This window comes from Buteo buteo, chromosome 22, assembly GCF_964188355.1.
Source record: "Buteo buteo chromosome 22, bButBut1.hap1.1, whole genome shotgun sequence".
Classification (NCBI taxonomy): Eukaryota; Metazoa; Chordata; class Aves; order Accipitriformes; family Accipitridae; genus Buteo; species Buteo buteo.
The window spans coordinates 6662425-6688647 of record NC_134192.1 but is presented as its reverse complement, the minus strand read 5'-3'; the positions used below and the strand labels follow the sequence as shown (position 1 = coordinate 6688647).

The following is a 26223-nucleotide window of genomic DNA, read 5'->3' as shown; positions in this document are numbered from 1 at the left end:
CTAGTTTTCCCCTAGGTAGCAACAGAATTCTACTTTTCACTTTACCTGCGGTACAGAGGTTCAATTGTCACATGTACAAGCTGGCAAAGGGCAATAGCAATAGACTTGTGTGAAGTAGCATAGAACGGAGGCATCTGATCCATAATACTTTGTGCATGCTGCCAATCGCCAATTTTTAATAAAGCTTCCAATAAACCAAGCTTCTGATTATCAGGAGGCTGCAAGATAACAAACAATTAATGAAAATGTGTATTCATAAAGTCTTCTTAATTTTTCTCCTTAAGCAGCATGCAGCTATAATCCACAGCTAGAAAAAAAACCCTAGTATTTCAACTACATAATAAAAAAAAATACAGAAAATAAAACTCACCTAGGCATTTAGACAATAAGCACACTTCAAAAGCAATAATAAAGCAATCCATGCATAATCTAACATCCAGATCAAAGAAAAAAGTTAAAAATAAAGTTAAAAATAGAAGTTTATAAAGTTGTCTGACATGTCTGTTAGTGTACTTTTCAAAATGTCACAATCTATAGCAGCTTATTTCTTTACATGACATTTTAAGAACAACGCATTTAAGAATCCTTTGCGTTGTGTGTTGTTCTGGATTTAAAAGCACTGCCAAAGTTTCTCTTGCAAAATCGGATTATTAAAAACAAAAACAAAACAACCAACACCAAACCAAACCCAAAACCTTTACTGGTCTCTTAGTTTGCCAGTATCATAAGTTTCACATTAGCATCTACTCTAGGAGAGTCTAGTTTTAAGTGCAAGTCTACAGGAAGTTTTCCAAATATCCCATTCTGCAATATAGGCATAAGAGGAAATAGGAATTTACAATTAAGATCATGCCTTGAAGCATTTTTACATGGGCATGGTAATGATATATTTTATTGTTATAAGTTGGTTTTCCCTGGTCCTCAAGGTAAAAGTCTATTAGTAAACGACTAATGATAAAGAATAGTGACTGCAAACTAGCTGTAACTACAAGCCTAAGATGATGTTTACACCAAGGGAGGGAAGATGACAAGTCTAGGACAAAACAGTTAAGCATTTTAAGGCAAAAGGCCAGTTTTACTTAAATCATGCGTTTAGACAAGGCAGACTGACAAGAACAAAAATTATTACAAAGCAGACGCTTCTGTGGTTCTATAGCTTGCATGGATTTTTTTAAATTTTTTTTTTCCTTTTAAAACTTCTTTGTAACACCGGCAACTATTTTTCTGATAGTTTTGAAAACAGAAAACAGTCTACTACAAAGTAACATGCAGAGGAAAGTTTCAGAACAAAATAGTTTTGAAAACAGAAAACAGTCTACTACAAAGTAACATGCAGAGAAAAGTTTCAGAACAAAACAAAGTGCACAGATCTATTCTATATTCATGTAGAACTTATGTAGCAATGAAATTTTAGCCTTTCCTTCACGCGGGGGGGGGGGGGGGGGGGGAATATCTGCACATCAGAACAAAATGAGCCACTGAAAGATGAAAAACATACATCTGCAATTAGAAATGCACACACTGATGTTATTTTACCACGCAACTACTTCAAGTTCCTTTGATGCCAAGGATTCTCTTTTTTAGCTAATATATACTATTGTAACAAAAGGGTACACTGATACTTTACTGAAGTGTTTAAAGGCTTTACTTGTGCAGTGTATGCAGGAAGGTTGAAATCCATGTTCAATACAATTCTTAAATTACAAGTCATGTTATTACAAAAAAAAGTCATAAAACAGTTATTTAATGGGTATGAACATACCTGTTAAAGTTCAATACTAGACACCATATTTTTGGCAATTTGGGTTTTTGGGGTGATTACTAACTGTATCAGAAACTGTGTTTTTTACTCACACAGTCTTTCTAGGCGTTACATGTTAGTATGGTATTTCATTTCCAAAGCAGTCACTGCTCACACACACGCATGCTGCTTGACTGGGTCTCTCTTTAGGTAAGCAAGCTCTTCTGAAACATGCTCTCCAAAAGCAAAAGCATGCATGGCACAGAGAAGAGTCAGTCTGGAATTGCTGTCAAATCTAGTCATACTGCTGAGTTCTGTGACCTCTCAAGTATCTCCCTATTATTCAGTTAGGTCAAATGCATCTTAAGAGGCAAAAGTAGGTAATGCATTTACAAATATTAAATTATTCATATTAGAGTCATGAGACAATAATAAATTTTAACCATGCAAAATAAGCACTTTGTAGATTTAAAAGAAAAGTTAAGTCAGTAATTGTTAAACATTATTTTCCTTATCCAGGCATTTATTCCATGGTACCATATCAAAAGTTGTATCCAGTATGCAGTTCTAATGTACAAAGTACTCAAATTTAGACTGTCAACAGCTTTCACATGTTGTTACTCTACTAATTGCTATGAAATGCACAGCTAATCACATACAAAAATACTAACACAGAAACAAGCTCTTCACGAAACAGCATGCATTGCATAACTGTGTGAAGTGTCACAGAAATTGTTTTTAAGTACAGCTCACCATTTTCCTATCACACAGGCTCAGATTTTGTTATTTGTCATTGTAATCCTTTAGAAAAATGTTGCAGTTTCTGCCACAGCTTAAAATTCCCTAGTACTTAATTCTAAAGCTTAGCCATAAAAACTGTCTTAATTCTTCTGACATTACTTGCAATACATACACTCCCCACATCCCATCAAGAGTTTAGTTTCCCATCAGAACGTGGTGACATGCATGCTTCAAAGAATACCAGTCTGTCTGCAGAGAAGGTGGACCAAAGCAATGTGGTATAATCAAAAGGGATATTGAAATAATGAGTGAGAGAGAGGTCAGAAACTTAAAGCTAGTGAAAGGAATCAGTTTAAGCAGCAGATGTGGCTGCAGTTGAGAGCCAGAGAGCAGTGACTATATCAGCTGCCTGAAGGAAGAAATTGAAATTAGCTTTTTCAGGCTAGGCAAGAAAAATGGAAGGAGAAAGGAAGGTCAGAGAAGTACAGAATCAAGGTGGGGTAGAACAAATGGGAGTAAGTAGACAAAACAAATCAACATAATGAATCCAGGAGGATACAGAAAGTTAAGAACAGAAACTGGGAAAACTGATGGACCCCTCCCTGCTCTCCAGTACGCCACTTAGAAAAAGCAAATATCAAGCTTTCATTTTACTTTTTTTGTTTTAAAAAAGATGTTTGAGCAGTACTTAGACACTCAAATGAAGATGACAACAGAAAGGCTGCTAAGAGATTAAATAATTTTGGTTTTAAAGTAAAGCTTGGACACACTGAAACAAATTAGACCTAGGGCAACATGAACAATACATGATGTCATAGCACCTTAAATAAAGAGTATACTTTCACACATATGAAGATACAGATCTAATGGAAAGCACAGCAGATAGTTACAATTAGAAGTGTTCAGTTAAAACCTTTTTCTACAATGCAGGATAACTATACCAGCATTCATAACTCTGGCAGTTCTATACGTCCTAATTCTTGATTGAGAGAAATAAAGAATAAATTCTTACTAATGTCCTTATTTTTAAGAAATCCACTAGGATTATACTATCACAGGTCCTAGAAAACACAGATGTTAAAGACTGAAGTATATCAATGCTGGGTCATACCTATTCGAGCTGATACAGAAAAATGAAAAGGGGGGGGAGGAAAGAAATTAATTAGCCCTTTAATCAAGAACATTAAACCTCGAGAAATCCAGAACAAACCCCAAACCATGCATTTTTGCACTTGTTATCTTGAATGTGCAATCAGAGATAGATAGAAGCCTTCCAAGTACATAACTGTCTATGTTTCAAAAAAATACAAAAATGTTTTCGTAACAATTATTATGTTTAGTTTAAAATAATTTAAAATCATTTTCTTGGGCAGGAAACTATTCAAAGGCACACACCTTTTCGGTTTTCTCCTCCTCTTTTTCTTTTTCCTTCTCCTTTTCCTCAGTCTTTTCAGAGGATAAGACAACCATCGTAAGTTTTCTGACAATTTGCTTAGCTTCCACTATCTCTCGCTTGTGCTCCTCAATGATGGCATTATCCCCCGGAAGAAGCTAAAAAAAAAAAGAACAAACATTACATCTGAAAATTCAAGTGACCTATTGCTACTTTTGATCACTTGAGCTTGAAGCAGAAGTTTGTCCTTCCTTGCTACTAATCAGATAAACTTACTCCCCGAAACATTCCTTTCCTTGCTACCATCATCCCATCAACAGACTATTCTGAAATCAAGGATTCATGCAAAATAATACTGTTCTACTTCCTCACAACCATTAGTTGTATAAGCTTCACTTCCCCTCTCCAATTTACCAGTCAGCTGTAGCTATGTGACAATTATGCACATACTTGATAACATTTAGAGAATTCAGGTCTTAAAGTGAATATTCAAAAGCATAAATTTACTTGGTCATCTAAAGGAAAAAAACTTTCATCACAGAAAGCCAGGTTACCTACTTAAACACACATTTTGATTGCACTTTATTTTAAAGGAATACCATTTAAAGCTTACCAAATTTCCCATTTATCAGCAATGTGGGTTAAACATATGTAACATCTGTTCCTTGAAAACCATGTTACATTAAGAGATACCCAGTACGATAAAACCTTAGCACAGTCTTGTACTTGAGAACTATCAGAGTGAGGAATATAAACGTACACTCAAAAATTAAAAGGGCAAGTTGTGAGACAGAACAAAAGCTCTTTTTCTGACAAAGCCAAACTTCATTTTGATTCCCAAAATCATGCTCAAACTTTAACTGCAAATAAGTAACCAAAACTTGCTGTAGAGTCATGAGCTCTTTGATACAGTAATCTTTACTTCTGTTGTTTTTAACAGGGGAAGATTTTTACTGTTTTTTCTCCTCCCAAACTGACAGCAGAAGAAGGAAAGACTAAGCATCACCTTCTTCAGAGAAAAGACAGTAGAATTCCTCAATTTCATAGAAATTTGGGCTAGAAAGAATCCCACTTGAGGAGGTAAAAAGGTTTAAAGAGCTCACTCTTCTCATTTGAAATCCCAGGTAACCTACTGACATTCACCAAGAAATACCTAGTGTGGAATTTCAAGGGTTAAATCACATCTTTTAGGATGCAATACATATTATATATGGTTGTGTGTATATATACACAAACAGAAACCAGTTCTTACAGTCTTGTAAGGGGAAGGGAGGGCAGGGCAGAGGTGGGGAGAACATTCTTGATATGAATGATAATCCTGACAGCTGCTATTATATGCAAGCTGCACAATATATACCACTTAAGTCTCAACACCTACACGCTAATTATTTTCTTGAAACTCCCATAGCAAGTTAAATTAAGCCTGAACTGAAAATAGGAAAAAAATGCCATCCTAAACACGCAAAGACAGACAGAAAGACTGGCAGAGAGATTCCGGAATCAAAGTAGATCAAAAGTGAGACTGAGAATCAACATGACAAAGGTGAACAGTATAAATAAATGCAGGGACCGTTCTAGGTGTAAGACTGTCAGAAAACATGCCCATACCTATATAGGTCTGAGCTGAGATTGCACAGGTCACTGTAATTCTGAGTCTGAGCATTTGTTTGTAGGCTTACAAACATTTCTTAACAAACTAGCATTATTATCATGCATTGTTCCCTCCCCACCAATTATCCAAGACACACACTGCTCCTCTTGCTCCACCTGACACACTTTTAGCCAAAACACTCCTATGAAGCCAGAGACAGCTTTTGACAAGTCAGATTGTGACTAAGGCTATTAACTGCCACACAAATTAATGGCAAGACTACATTCCAAAATTTCCATAGCTCTAACTAGAGCTCATTTCCTTGATTCCAGTGGAAGAGTTAAGAGTCTTAAAATATCTATGGATATTCTAAAATTAAAAATTGGTGTATAATGTAAAATTATTTTGATAACTGTAACATCCTGTTTACCATCTGCCAAACTGGTATGTTGGTTGGCTTCTAAGACTGTCAGACTGGAGAGGGTAAGTCTCTCTGATTAAATCTGAACAAGCAACTCCATTTTCCTCTTTCAACCTAACAAATGGTGAGAATTCTTATAGATGGAATGAGAGGCCTGTTCAGGAATACGTAAGAGTTTAAAAAAAAAATCCTACTATTAAACTAAACAAAGAACGCTAAGAGCTGATCATCCTACCACTTTTTTCAAAAATTTTTTTTCAAAAATCTTGTGAAGCAAGACGCTTAAAGGGTCTAGACCTTAAAGAACTTTACTTGGGCATTTAAAGCATATTCAGGCATTTACCCCCTACCTCCTATTCAGGCAGGAGGTAAACAATCTGGAGGATGCTACACATTATTCAAAGAAAGGGTATCAGCATTTGTATTTCACTGTGTGTTGATTTGAATATGCGGCATTAGAAAGTGCTGGAAATTTTAAAAGACATTAAACATGCACATATGCAGGTATTACACAGTATGTCCTGAATCTGAAGCTTTAGGAATAGGGTAAAATATCTGGCTTGCTTTTTAAAATTTTCTTAGTTTTGGCATTTGACAGAGTAGCACTGTCACTTACATGAACATAAAGATCTTCCAAATCTATGAGATTATGTTGCAAAAGGACAGCAGCAACTCTGTATAAGGAGGAAGGTGTCTCACCACTTGGATCCTAAAAAGGACAAAATTGCAAGTTTAAGAAAAAATGCAGACCACTGCAGAAGGTCATGAAACAGAAAAGAAACTACTCAAAGTTCAGATGAAACATATTAATCCACAGTTCTCCTTGTTATCGTGTTATTTAACTGCTGTTACTCCAAAGCCACTAGACTTAACTGCAATACATGATCAGAATTTTCAGAAACAAAAACAATTATCTTCACACCTTATGGTGCTTGTATGCAATTCCTAATCGTACATTTAAAACAACCTTTAATATTTTAACAAATATGAAAAATGACTCCCTTGCAAACACGCTCTTCGCTCCTGAAGTCTTCTGTTCATAAGGTACAATCTCTTCTTTAATTCAAGTCTTTATATACCTTTACAAGTTCAAAGTGAAGGTGTCAAGACTGTTTTCAGCTGTCTTGGAGAATGCTAAGCACTATCCTCTAAAATAAATTAGCGACTTCCACTCAACTCATGAAATTACTGCTTTTAATACTGGAATTTTACAACTTGGAAATTAATTTCTATGTAAAAAAAATCTGCAGCAACACTGAGTAGAACCAACCACCGAAAAAAAAAAAAAAAAAAAATGGAAATACATTACCTGATAAAATTTGAATTTGAACCCAAGGATATGGCATAGAGTTTGAGGTTCACACATGTACATATAAGACTCTATCAGTGGTACAAAGAAGTCATCATACTCAGGCCTGCACTCATAGACTTCTAGGATAATATCCAAAACTCTGTTAGGATCAAGGTTAAAACATCCTAGTGGAGAAGAACAGAGTAGAAAAGCTTAACATTGCTACTTTTCATCTTCATTCTGTTACTAAACCACAAATGCATTAGTTTTTAAAGTTAATTCTTTTCAGTTAAAATTGAGCCTGGATTTATCTACAGCAAAACAATCTGTATCATCTGTCAATACAGCATCAATTGTTTTGACTTGTGTGGAATATTGAATTAGGCAAAGATACTAAACAGGACTTTCAATTCAGATTACAGAAAAACTAGAAATTACCACCTTAAGGTGAACATTTAATAAGTAAAACCCCAACCTCACTAATACCACAGTGCCAGCAAAAGGCATGGGCTGCTTCCTCTCCCCTTGTGTTGGCACACATTCATGCAGTCGCACAAATCAGCCAGCTAGAAATCATTTTACACCCCAAAAATTGTTCTGGTTTGAGCTAGACCCTGATCCACCTGGTTGTACTGTCCTGTCAATTCAGTATCACTGCTAGCATTAGGGAGAATGGTTTGTTTATTTTGAGGGGAGCAAGAGGAATGGTACAGATCAGCTTAAGCCAATGTTGTAATCATACCTGTACTTTACTACATTAACATTTCCACCAAAACTCCAGGAGACATGCTTGAGACAGAAATATTACTTGTATCAAAAGAATCCACATCTAGACTATTTTCTTCACTGTGCCATGGGAAGTTTTATCCAGGCACATCCACTATGCAGACAGATAATTGCGTCAGTCTTTCCTCCCCAAAAGCCATTTCCACTACACCAGGACCTACTGCAAGTCAGTACTTTGAAAGAATTGACAATTTATAGGAAGTCTATTTGCAACTCCTAAAATTCCAGAAGACAAGAAAATGTTTTGTTATAGAATTCCTCAAACTGAGTGTATATTTTTTACAGTAATCACTAGCAAAACCATCCTCTTCTCTAGCTCTCGTCCAAAACAAGTATTACTATTACAGGTATTTGACAGTCTCAGGTAAAAATCTGTGATAGATGAAAAATTATCTTTTATAAAATAGTAACATAGCCTTTTGACTATTACTGCACTGGTACCACATGAAACAGGCACTGATGATATTGTATAAAACTCTTCATTCAAAAAGGAAGTGTAAAACATGGGGAATTAAAGATACTTCCTGTTTTTAATGTATTTTGCACTTTGACTGCGACACTCTCACCAACACTCAACTTAGAAATATGGACAAATCACAATCAGAACTAGATAAAGGAAGAACATTTACTACTTATTTCTTTTCAGAAGGAATCACTTGTTCAACTGCTTTAAGACTAAAATAATATTCATGCATTGAATTGAGAACCTTAAAATAGCAAAAAGCGTTACTTTGTTATGCTCCAACCTGCTTGCTAAAAGATGACAAGCACATCCTCAAAAAACACTGCCGAAATGAATCAAAATCACTGCATGCATATTTGAGGCTGTACTGTAAATTCAGTATCTAAATTATGTTTAACTACACAACATTCTCCAAATTAATTTTGCCACAGAAGCAGGAACTTCCAAATGTCATGATTCTATCCAAGGTGATCTACCAATACGTGTTACTATCACACTACACGCCTGCATGACGTATTATTTGATCCACAGATGATTTCAAACAGTAGTCTATATTCACTCTCCGTAGTCGTAAGACCATGTAGGAAGACCAGTGCCCATATTCCTTCAAACTCCTTACCTATTAAAGATTTGATATTTTCAAGGATTAAATCACTAGTGATATTTCCAGATAAGTCTTGCCCCAGTTCTGCAATGAGCTTTGCATAACCTTCATTCTCCTCTCTTAACAAATTAAACTTCTGTTGCTTATAACTGCAAATAAACAGAAATTAAACACTATTGTGTAACGCATGTCCACAGTGAAGCTTATTTATGCTCTTACCAATATTAAATGTTATACAAAATGGTAATTTTGAACACATTTTTAAGAACTTGTAATTTACTTGAGCTATTGCAAAAATTACAGAATGCAGTACAATGAATACCTGCGAGGTAGCAAGCATTCTCCAAACAAATCCAGCTCTTCTTTATTTCAAATGCAGACTATTTAAAAGCAAGATTATGCTTATACTTAAGAGTAAAGCTTGTTCTTACACACTATATTGCAGAACTGCTCTGTAACAGTCTGTGCTTAAGGACCTATTCTAGTTTCAAGTGGTGTTCTTGGAGATCGAGACTGAAACATTGGATGCAGAGAAAAAAAACAAACATACACCCACAAAAATATATCCTGTGTTGCCAAAACTAACGTAATTACATTTGCTTATTTATGAAAACAAATGCGTATGCTTAACTGATGCAACAACAATAATTAATTTTCTTATACTGTAAGTTCACATTTGTCACAAATAAAATTAAATACTAAGTATTTAATCTGCACATATGGAATTGCTGTAGCAAAAGCCGTAGCAATAGGTGACATTAAAAAAAGATTTTACACTTCTCAAGAGTTTGAAAACTAAGAGGGGTAACAAGGTTCTTTTGTCAATGACAAGTTAAAGTGCAAACCACATTTCCTAAAGAAAATTGAGTATTTTATTAAAAGAAACATTACTCATTGTTAGAAAACATTGTTACCAGACTAATTACCACTGTCCCTCCCCACCCACTCCCCAAATAACCCTTGCCCCAAAACTTACAACAGTTTTGTCTTTATTTTAACAGATTTCTGATTGAACTGTTGAGACTGCTTTATAAGTCCTAATGACTCCAGTGTCTCTGGATCTAAGCGCTCCTTTAGGACAGTGTCAGATACAAGATACTAAAACAAAAAAACACATCAAATTTGTCAATTACAAAGACCTAAAAAACATCTGATTATTACTTTAGGCTACATATGTGTTCTGACTATGAAAAAAAAGTTCAACTATCATGATATACCATGATACTAAATGCATTCTGCTTTGAAGACAGAAGTGGACAAAACTGAGAAACCATTTAACTGAAACTGAAATTCTACAGTGGTAGATTTTATATACAAAAGCACCTTGAAGAAACAAGCCCTAGAGACTAATTGCTGTTACAAAGTACACATTGCATAGCATCTAGGGATATTATTATCAAGAACTGTATTTACAAAGCTTATACCCATTCTCTCACATTCTGGGAGAAAAGCCTTGGTTTTGTATGCTGAATTTTCCTACAAATCAAGCTTATTCCATGTGGTTAGGAATGCCACTTCTACATTCAGAGGAGGTTGCATAAAGAAGTAGTCTAATTCAAAACATACTTCAGAAGCAAAATTTCCATTGAACTGACAGGAAAAGTTTCTCTCAATACTCTTAAAAGAATTCAAGGGACAACTATACTATATTACTCTACCATAACGCTTTGAAAATGCATTTTTAAGGTATTCAGGAATTTGTTAAAGCATTGTAATAGTCTTTTCCAGGGGGAGGTGCTTCAAAACTCTCTGATTTTTCTTGTCAGATTTTGGCATATACTTTTACCAAAAGACTTTCTAAGTACAACTTACCAAACAGGCTAATACCAGTTGGGTAAAATGATCCCTCTTACTTTTTTCTTCTAAACAACTTGTTTCAATATCTAGTATAAAGGAAGATGGAAAAAAAAAAAAGGAAAAAAGAAATCATTACTTGTGGAATTTATAAGACTTTCTTCCTTTTATACCTATTCCAACAAATTCTAACAATAACACAATGCAAAGCAGCTTGTTTATAACATGTGAGCTTCTTGCCACTTTCCAGCTACTCATCCACCTCAAGATCCACATAATATTTTGATGACAATTCTCACACATCCACAAATAGCATGAAAAGGTAAAACAGGAACCAGAGGAATGCCATAATAATTTTTCTTGCCCTTCTCTCTGTTGCAATAAGGTTTATGGCTAGCATTAAGAATCAATAATAAGCACGAAAGAAGAGAATTATGAATTGCTAAAAAGAACTCTGTGATCCTAGCCTTAATGTAATGTTCTAGTCTTTCTCCCTGTGTCTTCAGAGTAACTACCATTTACTGCCTGGTCTGCAGTCTTTTACTAGCTCTGCTTCTGTATTTCCATTCTTTTCTTTTGCATTGTCAATTACTGAATCCAATTCATAAATTCACTCCTGTGGGAAGACAGTCCATAAAACAATGGCCAAGGAAGCACACCTGTCTAAAGTAGTTTAAAAAAGCACATCATTACAGGAAGCAGGGAGCTGCAAAAGGAGTGGGAAACAATGAAAGAATGCAAGGCAGACGTTACCAAAAAAAAAAAACCCAAACAAAAAACCAACAAAACAAACCAACAACTTAACACCCCCCCCCGCCCCATACCCACAGAAAAACTAGACCCATAGAGAAAATATCAACAACAAAAATCTGAGAAAGAAGCTCCCAAACAGACTGAAAACCAATGATGTAGCACTGTGGCAGTGGAGGCAACAGACTTGCCAGATCAGTCTGGACCTAGCAACCAAGCCTCTCAGCCAAAGAAGAATCTGCTGAAAAAAAATCAGTCCAGGGAATGTGGATAAAGTTGATAAAATTCTCATATAATGACACACATTAACTATAAGATAGGGACATTAGGGTAAAAAAAATAATCCTGATAGTAGCAAATACTGGTTAGAGGGAAAAAGTGTTAGATGAAACTCATTAAAAACAAGCAAGAAATTGTCAAATGTCCTTTGTTCCAGAGTTTGAAACTTAGCTCCTCAGCCATACTATTTCTCTGCTACTAGTGGAGACATGGCATTTGGCTACATACTGATTTGAAGGGAAGGAGAGAGCAAAAAAAAGCGGGAAGAGCAAAAAAAGCGGGAAGAGCAAAAAAAGCGGGAAGAGCAAAAAAAGCGGGAAGAGCAAAAAAAGCGGGAAGAGCAAAAAAAGCGGGAAGAGCAAAAAAAGCGGGAAGAGCAAAAAAAGCGGGAAGAGCAAAAAAAGCGGGAAGAGCAAAAAAAGCGGGAAGAGCAAAAAAAGCGGGAAGAGCAAAAAAAGCGGGAAGAGCAAAAAAAGCGGGAAGAGCAAAAAAAGCGGGAAGAGCAAAAAAAGCAAACAGGCAGACAGTTACACTAGTTTCAGTTATTCCAGTAGTTCAAGAAGCAACTAATCTAAGTTTTCTAACCCAGCTTAAAAAACGAAAGGGTACCAGTGTAATCCTGCATTATAAAAGCTAATTATTACAAAAAGATTATACAAGTACACAGAATGAAACATTATGGAAAAACAAAAGTCGAAATTCGTCATTTAGATATTACAGAACTGAGGTTGCATATGGAAACTTAAGTAGGTGCCTCTGCACAGGCAGCCACAGCACTGAAGACACCACACTCCCTCAGTTTACAGAACAAACGAGGATCTGTGATGAGCAGACTGTCAAAAGAATTTGCTGAAATTTGTTGAAAAAACCATAAAGACATAGAACAAGATAGAAACTGCAAACAGTTAAAACTATGACCTGGAAAAAAGTATACAGGATTAAAATTTTAAAAGCATGAGAGAAACAGTTTGGGATTAACATTACAACATAAAAATCCAGAAGTTATTACCAGGATAAGAAGTACACATCTTTAAAGCCTGCTCGGTTGGCAGATAACAACTTGGCAAATTATGTCATTTGCCTTTAGACTTCTGGACAATTAGTACAAGCTCCACTTCACTAAGAGTGACTGTACAGACAAAAATATTTACAGAACATATTCTGAGAACAGAGGATCTACCCACCAGTAAGTTGACTTTTACTTAAAATACTTATAAGAATGATAACAACACTAAGTCACTGATTCCATTAGCTAACATCCAACAAGCTAGCTCCTTTAACTATTCTTGGCAGATCATTTTCCACTGCCTGTAATAGGTAAACTCCTGGAAACTGTAACAGAACAAAGCAGAATGAAAAAGACATTAACGACTGAGATACAGATACTCTGAGGAAAAATCAACACACATTTTGTAAAGAGAAGTCATGCTTTACAGATTTAATGAAATTTCCTGAAGCCAACAAGCAAACACAAAAAGCATGTTATTTCTCCAAATCTGTTGCAATGCGGAAAGGAAGGGAACGTAACTTACCTAATATGCAGAATACATCAGCTAGGATAGAAGGCATGTCTTCCCGAAATTCCTAAAAAGGAAAAAGACCACACTTACTGAATACAGAAACTGCAATAAGTACACCTAGAAAATTCTTATTCCATTACATAAAACAACACTTCATCATATAAGTTCAATAATAATAATAATCTGTGTTATTAATCTGATTATATTAATAATAATTAATAATTCAGATCAATTCATGAAGAGGCGGCTCCATTATTGACTAATATCTAACATAACTGCTGTACTAATTATTGATATGTAATGAAATAACATAACATTTTAATGTAATTTAAAAGATTATCTAGTGGCCATGGACAAAACCCTCTAGTTACTACCCCCAGTTCTCTAGTACAATGGAACTCCCTGTCTGAAGAACAGCACCAGCCTATACAGTAAACTATACTTTCTCAGGCACCAAGCAAATTATAATTTCCTACACTAACTAAAGATCAAACATTATCATGTTACCCCAACAGCAAGGTGCACTTCAGCCTTGACTACTCTCAAACCCAATGCAGAAGCTTAAAAATGTAAAAAAGTGATTCTATAATAGATTACTGCAAAAGGTATTTTTTCTTCATGGTCTATACGTGTCAAAACAGCAATCCAAGAACTCAAAAAGAATAAGAAATCATTTTTAGAAGATATTTCTTTTGTCTCTTTTTTTTTTTTTGAGAAACACCAACATTTGGTAACCTTAGAAGTTTAGAGGAAAATACCCTTTTCCCTGCTTTCTCTATTTATCCAAAGCATTTTAAGAAAAACTTCTTCAAACAAAAAACAAGTCTAATGCATTATTTTAAAGGCAGTCTTGGGACTTGAACATCTCAATAGTAAAATGGCAGATGCCCATTGTTACACTGCAAGAAAGATCTAAATTATAGAAACCAGTAGGTGGCATTACAGACATGCTGCATAAGCAAGCGAAATCTATTTTTAGCATTTATTAGAAACTTCAGTCTTCGTAGGCCCTTAAAAAATTATTTAATTTTTAATTTATGCTAAAATGAATACAGCTATTCCTCACCACAAAAAGTAGAAGAAAAAACAAAACCCTGACAGACTACATACATTTCAAGTGCACACAAATGAAGAAAATGGACTTGACAAGAATGACTTTTTAGACATGGAAAAAGAAGTCTGTTGAATTATTATCCTGCCTGATTTTCATTCTAACTTTTGTAACAAACTAAGAATTTAGTAGGTCTGCAATTATTACAAATCTATACTTACTATGACATCACCAAGAACATTAGAAGCTTGATCATGCTTTAAGTTTCCCCTGACAACATGGTATGCGACTTCATACAAAGCCTGTTGGATGTCTGTTGAAAGAAAACAGATGATTAAGAAACATATTAGGTAATCCTTGGTCTAACTTTTAAAGCAATGTTTACAGTAATGCTGTAGACTTCAGACACCCTGCAAGTAAAGAGGATATGCTTCTCTTATCAATGAGGGGGATTACTTTATTACTGCTGATACATTAAGTTTGAGCATCAATATATAAGACTTCACACAAGCAGATAGTAAGAGATGATCCACTTTCCCCAGAGAGTTTATGGAATAACAGTAAAATGGGATGAAAAACTAGCCCTGCATGTAATTACTTAAGTCTTGGCAGTTGGTTTAACAAAGACACCTTTAACTTATAATTCACATAAATATCATATTATACATATATACACACACATATATATAAAAATATAATACATAGAAAACATTCCAGTACTTTTTCTTAATCATATCTCATCACAGATATGCATTCAAAAACCAGTTCTCTACGAGAAAGTAAAATTTAATTGGGAGAAAAAAAATGCTTAACAAGGATTTTTTTTTTAATTTATCTTTTTAAGGAAAATCTCCCATAACTGAAGAATGCTGTTTTACAAAAGCTTATATTAAGCCAAAACACTAAACAGAGGTACTGCATTTGAGAAAAAACTTGCAATGTTAAACATGGCAGTTGCAAAAACAGCTATGGTAAACTAATAAGGAATTGTTTCTTAAGTAATACACCACAATGTTGCTATACTTTCTAGTATATGAAAAATAATAAAACCTCATGCTTTCACCCCGCACTTGTACCATGTGGTTTGCTCAATAAACAATATTCACAATGGGTATACAAGTTACAGATCTTAATGACTTAAACCAAGTACTCAATAACTTTGTGACTGCAGACCACTGTAGCTGCATTAGAAGCAGATTGATTTATTTTTTAAATGGACAAGTTAATTTTACCTATCACAGTGCTTTTGGCAAAGAACACTAATTGCTAAACACTTGAATATAGCAGGATTGGTTTAGACATCAATTCTCCATAAAACATAACTCTACTACTTTGAAGGCCAATTCAAGAGGACAGTTGGGTGCAGTACCCAATTTAATAACTTATGATGAACCCAAACCAGCCATAAGCATAGCCTCAGACATGCCTCTGCAAGTGGCTCCCCACATTGTGGAGAATTTGGTGCACAGGTACACAACCAAATCTGGCCTGTCTCTAAGTTTGTGGTTGGTACATCAGATTTCAATTAATGTCTTTCTGGAACTAAAAGGCAGAAATGCAAGTGCCAGTGCAGTTTGCAGAACTGGATCCAGGTCACAGGGACTGAAACAAATACTCAGCAGTCAGCGTCTCACTCCAGATTATCCATATTTTCACATTTTTTCCATCACCAGAAGGACTTCAACTATTTCTACTGTCTATTAGTTCCTCCAATATAGCCAGTGCATGAATCTACCTAGTCATTCCCACTGCATCTTTTAGATCCTGACAGCAAGAACAAAGAAAAAGAAAACAGCATATAGAAATTGTCAACCTCTCTCTAGAACAGAGAACATCTGGTGGCCTTTCTTCAAAAACTTTAGGAACAGTGATTTTGCTTTGTTGAACAATAAATTCTTCTTACTTATAATTTACATTGAAATGTTTTGGTTTATCTTTTCTGCTATTACAATTGCCCATTATGACTATTTTAGCAACAACCCAAAGCACCATCAAAACAGCATAGCACATTTGTGGTCTTAGTAATATGAAGGCTTTTCTTTCAACAGATTCTGCAAAACAAACAAAAATTTAATTTTTCTTTAAAGATTTCTTAAAGTGCAAATTTAAAACTTAAAGACAGCTGTGTCTTTCACTAACAAAGGAGAAAATGCCTAACTCTGGTACTGTTGTAAAAATTACTTTCTGCAGTATACAATCGCACTTGCATACATTAGTGTTCATAAATTTAACTTTCAGAATAAAATCTAGTTGTATGTTGAGTTTGCAAAATGGAATTCCATTTTCTATAGCACAGGCCAAGTACTGAACTACCCCACCACCATTTACTACTGCCTAAGAAATCTCTCACCTGGACATCTGAAGACAGACCTAGCTGTGGATGTTTGTATTGCCCTACTATTTGTAGTATTCGCCTTTAGCGTGCGTTAATGGTCACCATATATGAATGTTCCAAGCAGATACATGCAGGCGTACCAGGATCAACTGTTTCCAGGCTTTTATTTAATTAAAAATAACCAAACCCCCACAAAACTTACCTCTGAAACCCATATTATCATGGCTTTTGTTTTCACTGAGAGTGCGACATAGTTGCACGCTGAAATAAAAGAAATATATAAAAAATGAGAAACCACACAAATAGTTAGATATTAGCATACACACAGGAACATTTTGGGGCTCTTTTTTTGTTGCTGTTCTGGCTGAAATAACTTCACATTTGGGCCGTTTAAATAGCTGACTACATTTTAATTTTCAAAGAGTAAACACTAATTCACAGAAGTTCCACAGCAAGGAAATACAAGACTCCCAACAGTTCTCATACACATATCTATCACATACTTAAAAAAATGTTCTTCCCAACATTATACATGCTTACACACAGAAAAGGGAGAGTACAAGGCAATTTTAGTATGTGAAAGGAACCATGGAAGTGCTAGCATTAACCTACTACTGTTAACCAATGAGGAAATGCTTCTCATAGAAATACTATGACTATGATCATTTTCAAACTCTGACCTGTAAAAAATTTTTAACATTAAACTATGTGCATGATTTCCTGATGCAATGTTTTAGCAATGGTAAAACAGAATTTTACCTGTTCTGGTCACTAAGAGAATCCACTATAGGACGTAAAGACCTGTCACATTATGTTGTCTTCAGTCACTCTGAAAGCTCCCTCAAATTAGCCATATGTAAAAAGTACACTAAATACTGTACAGACTGTTCCATGAAATAAAATAATAGTTGTGTGCACTATAAAATAAACGCTTAAGGAGCAGGCTTCTCCACTACGCTGACAGCTTAGAAATGGACATGCTTCCAAGCTATAAAGATTTTCCCTCTCCTCTACCACTATTGTCACCCCAGCATGAGGCTTCAAAAGCAGTTTCACATTTAGAAGCAACAGTATTTTAAAAAAGGTAGTGATTTACCTATAACAGACACCAATGAATATCTTAAGCATTTTCTTCACACTTGCAAATTTTCAACCAAAAGTTTCACATATTTTTCATCAAAAAGCCTTTCATGTGCAGAAACTGAAGACAGTATCAGAGCTACATCATATTCCTGCATAAGATGGCAAGACTACAATTTCCTGTGGGAGCAATTTTAAGCATGTGCTCAAATAAGGCATGTACGTACAATTATTGCAGAGGCTTACAATGAAAAATAAACAGTAAAGAAGGATTCTGTAGCAATTCGTTACTCATTCTATTTGCATCCTATACAGATTATTACCTCTGTAGCAGGACTAAGCAGCTGTTTCAGCAATCAAAGGATTATAATTAGCAAATACAAGGTATATGTACCCTTTAAAGACAACTGGAAAACAGGCAGTTTCACATATAATCAGCAGAAACATGCAAGCTCAGTAAAAAGCAATGGTATGGCTAAGATGTTCTAAATGCTATTGAAGAGAATGCAATATATTTGGAAATAACCAGGAAGAGACAGCAAAATAGGGGAATAGGTAATTTATTTTATTTTTCATGAATAGTAAGTGCACTTTTTTTTTAAAGAAGCAATAATTTTTTTCCCAGCTGTCCCCAAAGAGTGTATCAATTTGATCTAAGTCAGATTTTCTTAAATTTTAATTACTATTCCTCCATAAAGAAGTTACCCTATAAGTACTCATTTCTAAGCTCTGTATACAAATAACAGTAAAGTGAAACATCTAATTCAAAAAACAATTGTCTACTGAGATGCACACTTTGACCCCAATGTCACAAGGTAATATCATCAACCACATTACATGAGCAACAACCCTGTCTGCTTGGACTGAAGAGTTCACTTAAGTATATCTTAATACAAAATAAGAGTTTTAACCTCTTCCAATTGCCTTTCCAGCAATACCAAAACAATACTACTATAAACCTCACATTACTTTAAGACACAAATCTGTTTGATCAATGTAACAAGATCAGTTGTATCTGTATTTAAATACAGTTGTATCTATTTAAGATCAGTCTGTAAAACAGCTTGCTTTATAGTTTTAATTAAAACCCAATTAATTATTAAATTGGAAAAAATAAATTTTTTTTTTGGTGAAAGTCTACATGGGAAAATTTTGGTAGTAGAAAAAAAAGATGTTGGTATTACTCTTTGGATCTAAATTAATAATTGTGCTTATATTCTTTTATACAGCTACTCCGTCTCCAAAGGAGGATGACCTTTTCTGAAGGTGCTGTCAGGCAGTACAGCTGAGCTGATTTAATGGCTTGTTGCTGCAGAAATGGACACATTCACTGCTACTTCCTCCCTTCTTGGCCACACAATTCTAGCCCTCATGTCAGTTAAATCAGTTAAACTGACAAACCTGGCAGAAAACCGGTCAGAAAAGAAGTCTTCTGCCAACTTTGCAAGTTGAAGCAGCTTACCAGGAGATCAGGTAAGCACCAGAGTAGAAAGAGCCCTGGTGAATGGAGACAAGGCAGAAGCCCTCCCTTCCAGTACCGACAAGCTGTGAGATTAGTTCATCTAGTCTCAGTTGAGTGCATCATAAATTAAAATCAAAATACTTGCACATTCACAGGAATAAAAATGTCAGTATTAGTACAATTAATCAACTCAGAAAAAGGACACATCAATAATTCCCCACTTACACAATGCCCAGTACAATGGAAATTTATCAGGTCCACTCTTCAGTTCAACAGACCCAAACTGTCTGTTGTCTGTTAGGAGTACTCTAATCTTGTAGTTCATTGCTGCAAGCTAGGATGGAGAACTTCCCTACTCTACTAAAACCTACATTCCTTCATCCAAAGGTAAAACTGTGTAGTACATGTAAAATACAATTAAAAAATAGGATAACCTAGAAAGTAAACATAACAACAACAACAACGACGACAAGAAATCACAGAATCACTTCTGAAACCAATGTTTCCAATTTGTTTTGGACTAAGCTGGGATAGATTTGCTTAAATAACAAATTCTGAAGCAATGGTGAGCGCTTACCGAACAAGTTTGCATGGCAGAGCCAGCAACTGCACCTAAGCCTCTCAATTCATACACAACGTCCTATATCCTCAATTACACTCCCACACATAGTATATGGCAGTAATTATCACAAAGTGCATGTGCCTGCAGACATTTAAGTATATGCATAATTTAACTGATGCGGGTAGTTCTCTAGTTGAGATAAAGTACAATCAACTGCATTTTGCAGTCAGGATGGCAAAACCACAACTAAACTCTGTTTTCCTGACTCTCAGCCCTCTAACTCAACACTGTGACATTCCTCATGCAAGTAAAGTAACAAACGTGTTGCCAGTGCTTGAAAGATCGAGTCTCAAGATTTAGCATTCACAGAATGTTAAGCTGCTTCAGTTTATCTTGAGGCTTAACACACTGCATAAACTGCCAGCCAAGTACATTATTAAAGCCATACTTCCCCACTAAAGGGTCCTCCATGTGTTTAATCTATCACAAAACAAGGTAAGCTATGAGCCTAATAGTAAGTGCTTGCCATTGTATGCGTATTCTAAACGTCCATATGGGCTACAGTCATAGACCAGCATCTTATTGTGAAAGACACTATACAACACAACACAATTTCACTACAAAGGACAGTATACATCCACACAAACAGGTCTACAAGGAGTCCAGACTGATCAGCATAATAAGCAGTCACACACAGATTCCAACTCAATCTCTACACAATACCTGACAGTAGCAAAACAAATGCACATAATTTAATAAATTGTATTTAGACTGTGAAGGGTCTGAACAAAATAGAAAGTGACAGATAAGATAACCACATCCTGACCAACTTATAATTCAGGCAGGAAAACACTCAAAACTACCACATGATGTACATTGATGTATTTGTATTACATATTATTATACATCAGTAGCTGGATTAATTAAATTCAAAGCATGTACAGTTTTGAACAAGGTCTCTGAACAATTTGTAGGAAGTGAATGGCCATTGCTATCTAAGCTCTATGATGCTGCCTTACTAATTAACATTACGACACTCTAAGACACATACAAAATCCTTACCTTCTGGTTTTTGGATATAACTGTTAGATCATGACAAACTGATCACATCAGCAGAAATAACAAAGTTCATTATTTTTCACAGTAAGAGGTAAGTCAGTTTAAAACTGATTTCCTTACTGAATTTATTTAAAACATCCCTATATTTTGTTTTCTTTATAAAACAATCAAACTTTTTCTTTTTCTTTTGTAATAGCAATATTACAAATCCTGTATGTTTTCAAGCATTGGCAGACTACCACCACACCACTCAGAAAGAAAACATAAGAAAACATACAGCGATCATCTTAAGCATCCATTATTCATCACAGTAGAAGTTAAAATGCAAAATAAAATCATTCACTTCTCTCAATACAGTTTCATGTCACCCCAAAATACAAAACTGTGTTTTTATTTAGGTAACAAGTAACTGCCAAAATACTACCTTGAGCTGATCTAGTCAGATCATGTAAGCCATTTCATGCTCCCGCCAATAAATATTTTTTTCCATAAGACCTAATCTTTTCTTTCTGCTAATTATGGGGGCAGGGGGTGTCCTGTAATCCTCACTTTTCAACAAAGTTGGTATTTGTCTCCCTGTGAATAAGCCCACCACTTTGCTTAAAAACAAAACAAACCCCTCCATACAGGAGTGAATGTCTTCTGACTTCATGCATGGGCTGAATTAGACCAGGCTTCCATCGAGTTTTAAAAAAAAAAAAAAAAAAAAAAAAAAAAACCAACAAGAAAACCCACCCACAAAAAAAAACTTCTAAAATTTTTGCAAATCCTGTATTTGCTAGAAATGTCAGTTTTGTCCTTTTGCAGTATCCTTCCCCTCCACACTTTTCTAACTTGTTTAGCAACATAATGCATTGCCTTAACTTTGAACCACAAACCCTGAGACTAGAATTGTGGCCTAGTCTTAGGCATAGACCCAATTAATATTTTTGGGCACATTTATATGAGATAAATAATTCAATAAAATAAGAAGTATCACTACATTTACTCCCCTCTTAATTTAAATTAATGTTTAAAAATACTCCATGTGTATAATTTTGGAATGAGAGCATCATAATTTTATTTTTTCTCCAGTAAAACAGGAGATAGGAAGTTTTGGAAAAAAGAAACACAAAGTTACACACTGAAGATCCCCCCCAAAAAGTCAGCTTCCTAAAAAGTTCTCTAGATATTGGCTACAGATACATTCTTTTGCTTCCAGAAAGTAAGTTCATACATATTCCACATGCTTATAAAGCTATCCCTGCAAAACCTCACAACTGTTATCCAGACACAATCACACTTCTTTTAAAACATATGGCCTCTTTTGCAAACTACTCTTTAAATCATGCCTGGAACTGCATTTAAGCAGTATTCCAAATGAACTGCAAATGCCACAAATTCAGGAATTTAGCCTATCATTTTGTTTTATTGGTCCCACAGCAGATTAACACTTCCCTCCCGTCATGGTTAAGTAGTACTGCTCTAGGGGGAGGGGAGAATCATAAAAGGTTTTATCATGGTCAAAAGCTAAGGTAACTTGCCTCTTATACAGTTAAAAGTTCGGTGACTTCAATGCGAACAATGCAGTTACCATTACATGATCAACTATGAAATTTCTGTCGTCATGCAAACTCCATACAATCTCAGTGATCATAACAGGGTAAGTTACAAAAATCATAATCACATGCGACTTCTTCAGGCAAAAATGACTTAACGACCATTACAGAAAAGCTAGCAAGTGCATTTACATGTATATGTTATGTACAAAAAGGCAATCTATTATAGTCATTTGTGCATTTCTGAAAGGTATCAGTACACGTTTTATTCTTTATTATTCATATAGAGGTTTCTAAACACTGAAGTTCAATGAAAAGGTCTCTGTGCTTATTGCGTAAGTATTGCCATGATGGACGCAAATTCTGCTACTGACATAAAATCTTAAGCAGGAGATTTAAAAAGCAATGCAAACCTCTGCATTGTTTTGGGGCTCCTGAATACTTTTATTATTGTTGGAAATGCAGGTACAGAAGAGATTTTCATTGGCCTTGTATCATTCACATCAGCATGTAAGTTTCACATGTTCTAACCCGGCAATGGTTCTAGCACAATTCAAAGCCAAAAATGACATGCCTATGAAGGGGGGCCCCTCCATTACAAAATGGAGGGTCTGGGGAGAACGGTGTTTTGTGCAGGGAGCCTCCATGTCCTCTATACTCTACCCCACTACCTTTTTTTCATGCACAGGAATGATTATTACAATAGCTGCACAACCTTTTAAAATAAACGAACAAAAGACAGTAATAAAAAGAGTAAGTATCAAGAAGCATTTCTCAAAGTGATCCCCCAAACACCCACATTTGAAACTGTAGGGATTTTTTGTTACAACAAAAAACAGAAGAGCACGGAAGAATTCAAACAAGGGCATTTAAAAACATATATGGTTAGTACACAGGACACCCTTGTCCAAGCTAACATAGTAACATGAAATGGACAAACTGATGAATGGCCCCCTTGAACAGAGATGTACTCCTGAAACACAGCACGCAGCATCGTTAGTGAGCCTGCCAAGCTAAGACTGCTTAAAACAGATACACAGAAGGCCCTGAAAGGGAAAGCTCCTAGCACACCTGGATTGATTTGGGAAGCTGCAACCAGACCCCTCGGCGCACAAAGGTTACCTTGTAGGATAAATAGGAATGACTAGCCGATCCTACCTTGCCCGACTCGAAGAACACAGCGCTAGTCACCCCGGAATAGGTAGAAAGGTGGGAACGGGGGCCGAGATCTCTGCCAGAAAGGTCGACATCGCGGAGCCAGCGAAACAAGAACGCTTCAGGCTCCATATTACCCCGGGGGGGCGGCTGAAGAGGAGCCCGACACCCGATAAATCTGACCCAGAGGCAGGAAGGGGGCGCTCGGGGCGCGGGCAACGGGCGCCAGGAGAGAGCTAGGCCCAGCTACGGGGGACGGGTGTCGGCGGAGGTCGTCACCAACCCACAAAGGAGGCCGAGCCGGAGAGGAAGGCGGCCCGGGCCCTCCGCCCGACCAGGGTTTCTTCCCTAAGCCCCGGCAGCAAGGACGCAGCCCCGAGCGACGTCCTCCCCGCCCGCTCCCACCTCTCCGCCGCCCCCCCCACCCCTCAGTCTCCCTCGGCCGCTGAGGCCCGGGCGCCCCCCCCCCCCTCCCTCCCGCAGACCGGCGGCCTGCAGCGCCCCACCGCCTTCCCGCGTCAAGACCCCGCACTCACAACTCGCTCTTGCCCCCTTTCTCCCAGTTCTTTATCCACTCGGCAGGGAGCAGCGCCGCCATCTTCCCCGTGTGGCGCCGAGAGCCCGGATGGTGGAGCAACGAGCCCGGGTCAGAGGGGACGCAACGGCCCGCGAGGAACGACGGGACGCGGACGCGCCGTACCCTGGGAGACGGCGCGCGGCCTGACATCGCGCCTGCGCTTTAGCCCCCCTCAGCCCGGCCGCGCGCTCAACGGTCGCCGCCCTCAAGTACCGCGGCGGCGGCTCTGCCGAGTCTCTGAGCGGCCGCGCCGAGCCCCTCAGCGGCCCCGGCTTCCTCCAGGCCCTTTCCTGGACCCGGAGGACACCTCACACACACGCACAGCCCCCCCCGGGTGAGCCCAGCCCGCGGTTAAAATCCTGTGGGTTGGGGGAACCTCCTGGTGACTTGTAGGGGGAGATGGAGCGCCGAGACGCGTGTGATCTCGTCAGGTAGCTCGCTTTGCCAGATCCGTAAAAATACTGCGAGCGAGCGTTTTTACAAACACGAAAAGATCGTTCAGGAAACAGAGATAGCTGGAGGGTGTCAGATGCGTTTAATGCGTGTGTGGCATGAAACATCGTTCATGAATTACATAGCTGTGAATTTGATTTCAATCCATTACAAGAACGTTGGCAGTTAAGAACGGTTAAAAACCACACTGTTACTTTTAAAATCTTGAGCTCGCCATTCAGATTCCAGCATCACCAATTGAAGGCAGCAAAGCTTTTTTCTTAAAAAAAAAGCAGATTCCATAATGGGAATAAAGCTCTGCTCTTTCCCAAAACCTTGTGCTGCTTTGCATCGCTGTTCCCCAAAAAAACTGCAAACCTGTCAAAAAACTGCAAACCTGTCACCTGCGTGTAGCTCCATGGCTGAAGAGACTCCGTTTAAGGGCGAGAGTCAACAGGGAGCACAAGCAGACAGCACACACGTATCCTCTGTCGATCCACCACCCCTCTAATAAAGCAAAGCTGAAAGCACATAAACTCTTTTTGGATGGTTCCTTCCCATGTAAGCAACTTCCTCCTCGAATTCACAGTGGCCCAAAGCAAGGCAGCGTGTAAGTAGCACGTAATTTCGTCCTGATGCGTGAGCAACCACCCCGCAAGCAGCAGAGCCAATGTTAGACTGAACAACAGAGAGCTAACACACCAAACTAGACCTTAAAGAAGGGAATTTAAGAGAAATAAAGATGGTATGATTTTCAGAACATCATGCACCAGAAGCTCAGGTGGCCCTCAAATAGTCCTTAAGGGTTTTTTTTTGTTACTCATGTTCTGCAGATTTGGAAAGCATTGAGCAAAACAGTGCGTGGCAGGGTGGGGAGTGCACACACACATTGTTCTAAGTATCTGGAAGTGTGAAAAATACAACCCTAGTCATTCAAAATTCAGAGACCCCTGTCCAGGATGATTAACTACCTCAGCATCCCTTGTGAACCATGTTGCAAGATGAAGAGGTTTTATCTTTCAAAATAAAAAGCAGATTTTCTTTTATCTTTTGTCACAACATTTTTACCAATAAATTATACAATTATTTCTTCAATTGCAAAGTAGGTAATATTTTGAAAATTATAACATTTTTCATTGTGCCCTGACAAGTTAGTATTATTTTAATAAATTGTTATTTATTAAATTAATTAAGTTAGTACATTTCATAAATTCAGTAAATTCTTTTAATGAAAATTGTAAAAAAAAGTTTTCTGTAAAAATTATTATGAAAAATCCAAACTCTCTGTAATTATGTGTTAATCTTTCTTGGAGATTTTGAACACAGTCACACACTAATGTAACATCTCAGTGAGGTGATTTTTTATGAAATAAGATAGAGTATTGAACTCTAAACTTCGAAGTACATATTAATTGGTTATATCACATTATTTATTCTGTTGCAGCCTCCAATAGAAATTCAGAGTATCGCCAGTACATTGTACTATGTTTGAAACCTCATCTTTTGGGGGATGGTACATCCTCTTGATTACGGGTATAAACACTTATGACAAACAACTATATGGATGTCATCTTCTGATTATCATCCCTAATACATGT

The 26223-nt window shown here is 36.8% G+C and overlaps 1 protein-coding gene across 2 annotated transcripts in view; it reads right to left on the bottom strand.

The window, feature by feature from the left end:
• The window catches only part of THOC2 (THO complex subunit 2), a 55846-nt gene extending 31530 nt beyond the window's left edge, over positions 1-24316 (bottom strand). For both annotated transcript variants that reach the window (XM_075054268.1, XM_075054269.1), the window contains exons 1-11: positions 24153-24316; positions 16963-17021; positions 14647-14738; positions 13387-13438; positions 10844-10914; positions 10008-10129; positions 9047-9180; positions 7197-7363; positions 6504-6596; positions 3878-4033; positions 46-218 (exon numbers count right to left, since the gene is read on the bottom strand). In XM_075054268.1, the coding sequence (XP_074910369.1) occupies positions 46-218; positions 3878-4033; positions 6504-6596; positions 7197-7363; positions 9047-9180; positions 10008-10129; positions 10844-10914; positions 13387-13438; positions 14647-14738; positions 16963-17021; positions 24153-24214 (1181 nt within the window). In that variant the 5' untranslated portion in view covers positions 24215-24316. The remainder of the gene's footprint in view (positions 1-45; positions 219-3877; positions 4034-6503; positions 6597-7196; positions 7364-9046; positions 9181-10007; positions 10130-10843; positions 10915-13386; positions 13439-14646; positions 14739-16962; positions 17022-24152) is intronic.
• Positions 24317-26223: the final 1907 nt, after the last annotated feature.